This window comes from Nannospalax galili, unplaced genomic scaffold (assembly GCF_000622305.1).
Source record: "Nannospalax galili isolate Female #2095 unplaced genomic scaffold, S.galili_v1.0 scaffold271, whole genome shotgun sequence".
In the NCBI taxonomy this organism is placed as follows: domain Eukaryota; kingdom Metazoa; phylum Chordata; class Mammalia; order Rodentia; family Spalacidae; genus Nannospalax; species Nannospalax galili.
The window spans coordinates 4,034,923-4,040,922 of NW_008331789.1; the positions used below are offsets into that span (position 1 = coordinate 4,034,923).

The 6,000-nt window shown below is 42.5% G+C and overlaps 1 protein-coding gene across 4 annotated transcripts in view; it reads left to right on the forward strand.

The window, feature by feature from the left end:
• Positions 1–6,000, forward strand: part of Tapt1 (transmembrane anterior posterior transformation 1) — a 63,656-nt gene that overhangs the window by 26,432 nt on the left and 31,224 nt on the right. For all 4 annotated transcript variants that reach the window (XR_001872304.2, XM_017796553.2, XM_029560518.1 and 1 more), the window contains one exon: positions 2,425–2,587. Coding sequence is in view for 3 of the 4 variants with exons in the window: in XM_017796553.2 (XP_017652042.1) it covers positions 2,425–2,587 (163 nt within the window). In the remaining variant the exon portion in view is untranslated. The remainder of the gene's footprint in view (positions 1–2,424; positions 2,588–6,000) is intronic.

Below are 6,000 nucleotides of genomic sequence, written 5' to 3' on the forward strand. Positions count from 1 at the left end.
TGCAGGTAACCAGACCTGCTGTGCATTCACGAGTGCGACAGCTGTGTCATGTCCAAAACATTTCATAGCACTCTCCCCATTCTTCTCACAGTCTTTGTGCCCCTTCTTTCTAGGATGTTCCTTGAGACTTTGGGGTTTGGGTTTGATGCTGAGGTCTCATCCTTAGGGCACAGTTACTTATTCTTAGCACTTTGACCTGTTATGATTCTCTGCATTACTGCACTGACTGCTGCCCCTTAAAAAACAAAATCTATGGGTCTAAACATAAATATTTAGGAGGCAGTTTGACAACATGTCTGTTTAGCAAAACAAAAGTAGTGATTTGCCCCCAACACACACTAGGGACCTATAACCTCCCCAGCCATGGGCTTTTGATCAGGTTTACAGTACCAAGTGTGAATTCCCTCCTCTGAACTTGGCTTTGAGTCCAGTCAGAAAGCAGTCAGTTACTCCCATAACTGTCATGCTTGGGGTCAGTATTACAGTCTTGATCATTTGCTTTAATTCATAAAATATCATCTATATTTCTTAAATTCAAAGTCTCATCAGTCCTGTGTGGTTTTCCATATATGCTGAACTGTACCCACATGTATCAAGAGGAGAAACAGCACCCCACTTCTGAGGAAGCAGATGAGAGGCAGCCTCTCAGTTTGGTTCCTGGCCATCAGAGGGATGACAACCGTCCATAGCTCAGGAATGCAGGAATGTTCAACATGTCTTCTCCTCTTGATACTTGAATTAGAAATGGTACCTGCTGTGCTTAACTGAAAACCACCTCTCCCAGTCCCAGCCTTGTGTGGAGTATGGCAGGAAATCTCTGGATCATTGGGTAACCCTTATCAGAGCTCTGTGCTCTGGGCTGGGTGTATGGGAAATGGAAGATTAAGTTTACCCTGGCTTCCATGAGAATGGGGCCAGAGTTTATGTGGGAAGGAGGGGATTAGCATTAGAGAAAAGAAAAGATTACAGGTATAATGCTAGAGATTGTGTCCTCGATGCATTTCTGTCCAGAGCACTAAGTTCAGCTGCTAAGAAGAATCTCAGGTTTTTGTGCCTGTTGGAAGACATGTGATTTGACTCTTAACAAATCCCAGCCTGTTTCCTATTTAGGTGTACTAGAATGTCTTCCATCTACTTCTAACCCATCCTGGGCTTTGCCTTCCTTCAGACCTGCAGTATCCCATATTCTATCCGTAACTAGATCAACCAAATTAACAGTAACCTCATAGAAAGCAAGAGTGTAGTTCCGAAAGGGCAGCTCCCAGAGCTCTGCTATAGCTTCATAGTTACAGTAACAGTTTGAAAGACTTCATCATTCCATTGACCTGTGCTCTGGGTGTGGACCTGGGCTAGGAAAGAAGTGCAGGGAATGAGTAGTCAAGGAATACCAAGTGATAGGTCTGTGGCTGAGGCCAGGTGCCAGGTAGCAAATGAGTTCATCCTACACTGCTGCTTGGAATATTGTAATTGGTCTCAGAGTAAGAAATGATTTATTTATTAATTATGAATTTTATTTATAAACTAATTATTTTAGTTCATGTCACAGAGAACTAATTTCTATAATATGGATTGTCCTACAAGCCAGTACAAAAAAAGATACAAGAAAAGAATACATAGGAAATTTAAATAATTCTTAAATATATAAAAGAGTAGCACGGCCTTATAATCCTAGCTGTTTGGGAGATGGAGTTAGGATTGCATGACCTTCCTGAGCATCTTAATGAGACCTGTCTCAAATTTTTAAAAAGGGGGCAGGGTTTGTGGCTGGATGATAGAACACTTGCCTAGACTTAACAAGGCCATGGGTTTGATCACCAGTATGTCTGTCTGTCTGTCTGTCTGTCTGTCTCTCTCTCTCTCTCTTTCTTTTATATACACAGACACACACAACACATACAAAGTCTCCTGAGATAAATTAATGTTAGAACTCCCCTAGTTAACCATTCTCAACCAGTACAGTTGCAGAAATGCAAAACTTGGCCACATGTTTTGTGCTCCTGGGCCATAGGCTTTCCAGTCATGCTGCCAGCGGAAATGTAAATTGGCACAACTCCTACAGAGGGCGTATTGACTGTTTCTATCTAAATATCAAGTGAATATAACTTTTCATCTAGAATTTTAGGAATTTGACTCATAGACACATTTTCACTCATGGGACAACTTATATGTTGTGCTAGTTTGCACTAGTTGGAAGGACTGGAGTGGGCTGAAGAAATGATGGATGTATGTACCTGGGCTCTGTGTTGCCAGAAAGATGTACAACACACTAGTTGTATAGAAAGAAGCCTGCTGAGCCAGGATGAAAAGATGTTACAACATCAGCCTGTTGTTATTGCCTTTTATGCTAGTGTATATGCAGCAAAGATGACTGATTTTGAGAATACATAAAGTAAAACTCATATTTTCGTTGCTTGTGTGTTTCAGGGACAGACGTTTGCTTCAGCCTGCGCAGGTGTGTGACATTTTGAAGGGTGTCATCTTGGTAATCTGCTATTTCATGATGCACTATGTTGACTACTCCATGATGTATCACCTAATAAGAGGACAGTCTGTCATCAAACTCTACATCATCTACAACATGCTGGAGGTAAGGCCATTCACTCTCCTGTGTGGTCAGTCTGCCCCTGAATTGATGTGAATATTAATAACGTTTCCCAATTTTCAAGACAGGGTCTCCCTGTAGACCCAGCTGGCCTGGAATTTACTTTGCAGACCATTCTGACCTTAACCTCATAGAGATCCACCTGCCTCTGTCTCCTGAGTACTAGAGTGAAAGGCATGAGCCACCACGCCCAGCTCACATTTCCCAGTTTTTCTGTATACCTTCTTTCTTACTTTGTTCCCCTTTCTACTTCCTACCCCCAGCCCCCTTGGAAAACAGAATTTTGCTATGTGACTAAACCAGGCTCACTTCAGACTTGCTATATAGCCCAAACTGACTGACTGCAAACTCATCATCTTCCTGCCCTTGCCTCTCAAGTGCTGGTGTTATAGGCATGAGCCATCATGTCCAGCCCAGTACTTAGAATATATTTCACTTTTAAACAGTCAGCATGTGCAAATCTGCATTTGTGCAAAAGACAAATTCACTTACAAAATAACCTTTGCTTTATAGGCAGAATCCTAAACTTTTTAAATAGCCTACAGTATGTTATATGAATAAACAGTGAAATTCAAGTTGCCTTTTTCCCCCCTAATATGTTAATCAAGTGCTCTAGTGAGCTATGCCTGCCCCTTTTATTATTTTTTTTTTTCAGGATACACATAAGGTCTGTCTGTCTTTTAAATTACCTGTGAAGAGATATTCCCCACTGAGGGAACAGATGGAGTGATTGGGCAGCAGGCAGATCTCTGGGTTGCCTTGCTGTGATAGGCAAGGGCCTGCCATCTCTTCACAGAAGCCATGAACACCCCTGGATAACCTGGTTACTACTAAATTCAAGATCATGATGCTTTAAAACCAGTCTACCTCCCTGATTGTAGGCTTGTTGCTTGTGTATTTGTTTGCCCCATCAGGTAGGTTGGAGAAGTGGCTGTGAGTGAGTCTGTGCATAGCAAATGTCAGGCACATGATGAGATCTCCCTAAGGGAGAGATGGCAAATGGCAAGGACGTCCTGCCTGCCAAACAGTGTCTTAGATCTTGGAGATACAGAGATGAACAAGCCGACTCTGGTAAAGCTAAGGGGAGACAGACAATGAAAAAGGAGGTGTTAGGAAATGAAAGAGGGCGTAATGACAAGGAACAAAGACCATGGAGCCACCAGAGACTAGGCAGTCTGGGAAAGGCTCTCCTTGGAAGTGGGGTTCCCCCAGCTCCTAAATGATAGAAGCCTCCTTTCTCACTCTTAATGTGCCTCTATGTTACACTGAATTTAAAGAGGTCAGAACTTCTTATACCTTTAAAACGTGAATCTGCATATTATATTCTTTAATAAATTTCAAATAGTCTACAACTGCATTATTTATAAGTGTTGGGTATGTGTAGACTGAGTCAGATGATATATTTATCCTGAAAACTTTAAATTTGAATCCTGAGTTTAAAATGCTAAAACCAGAGGAACCCTGTTTCTATGTACCTATCTCATCTCATGTTTGCCACTTTATATGACATCCATTTTAACAAAGAGCTACTTCAACAAAATCTAATTTGAAGCCTATGCGTGTTGATAGCTCAGCACATTCCAGGGAATAAGCCTGAATGAGTAAGTAAGCAGGATCCTATTCTTCTGTCACTTACTTTCTATGAGACTTTAAAAATCAGGTCCAGCTCTCTGACCCGCAGGCCTCTCTCCAGGGTAAGTCAGTTGTGCCCTCCACACCTTGATTCACCCAGCCTCATTTACCCTCCCATCTCTCCTGCCCGTCTCTCCTGGGTCCTGTCCCATTCCTTGTCTTGGCGCCCCAGACACCTGGGGAACCACCACTGCTTCCTGATCCTTTGCATTCAGACCAACCCAGTTCCTTCTCAGGTCCCCAGGAGCACTCTGGGCCTGGCCTCGCCCTCACCTCCCCCTGCTTCCCTGGGCCTGCAAGACCAGCAGGCCTCTCCCACCCACAGGCCTCTCTCCAGGGTAAGTTGATCGCACCCTCTGCACCTTGACTCCCGCAGCTTCATTCACCCTCCCATCTCCCCTGCCTGTATCTCCTCTGGCCTGGGTACTGTCCCATTCCTTGTCTTGGCACCCCAGACACCTGGGGAACCACCACTGCTTCCTGATCCTTTGCATCCAGACCAACCCAGCTCCTCAGTGTAGTCCCCAGGAGCCCTTGGGGCCGCTTCCCACCCCCATCTGCCTTTGCAACTCTGGGTGGCACAGCCACTAGCTGCCCTAGACCAGCATCTTTCCTCAGCCTGGCTCCCAGGCCAGTCCAAGCCCCAAATTCCTGAGGCCAAAATCGTTCCTGGAGGGATCCAGACCTTAGGAGAGAGCCTGAAAAAATCTGACCAACATCTGACTTAAACTTAGAGAAACCAGCTTTTCATGCCCCAAAAGTAAACGACAAAGACACATGAAGTTCACAAAAAAAGCAGACCTAAACTTCAAGGCTTGAATCTTACACAAGAATCAGAAACTACAAAAGAAATCCACATGTTGAAATCCCAGAGAAAAAATAATAACATAAAAAACCAAAATACAATATCCCCACCAAATACCAATAGTCCTCTAGAGGAGTACAATGAGAGCCCCCTAGAGATAATGCAGGACATGGAACTCAAAAGAACAATTATAAACATGATAAAGAAATGCAGTGAATCTAAATAACACACAAATCAAAGAACTGAGGAAGATAGGGATAAACTTCTGAAAGAATTAAGAAAAGAGTTAGAAATATTGAAGAATACTCAGGCTGAAATGAAGAAGGAAGTAAAACACTCAGTAAGCCAATTAGAAATGACAGAAGAAAGCCTCAGCAATAGGATGAATGAAATGGAAAACAGTATCAAGACTGGAAGATAAAGTGGACGAACTAGACCACTCAAGCAAAGATTATGAAAAATTTAAGAAATCACAAGAATGGAATATGCAGGAATTGTGTGACACCATAAAAAGACCAAACTTACAAATCATAGGCATAAAGGAAGATAAGAATCCCAAGATAATTGCACAGACCAGATCGTCAACATAATCATAGAAGAAAATTTCCCAAAATTAAAGAAAGACATTCCCATGCAAATACAATAAACATCTGGAACACACCAAACAGACAGGACCAGAAAAGAAACTCTCCTCAGCACATCATAGTAAAAACACTAAATGTGCAAAACATAGAGACAATACAGAAAGCTACAAAAGAGAAACAATAAGTCACATATAAAGGAAAACCCATTACGATTACAGCTGACTTTTCAGTGCAAACTATGAAATCCAGAAGAACCTGGACCAAAGTATTTCCAGTTTTAAATGATCGCAGATGCCAACCCAAATTACTACACCCAGCCAAAATGGCTATTATAGTTGAAGGGGAAAGAAAAATCTTCCATAACATAAATAGGCTGA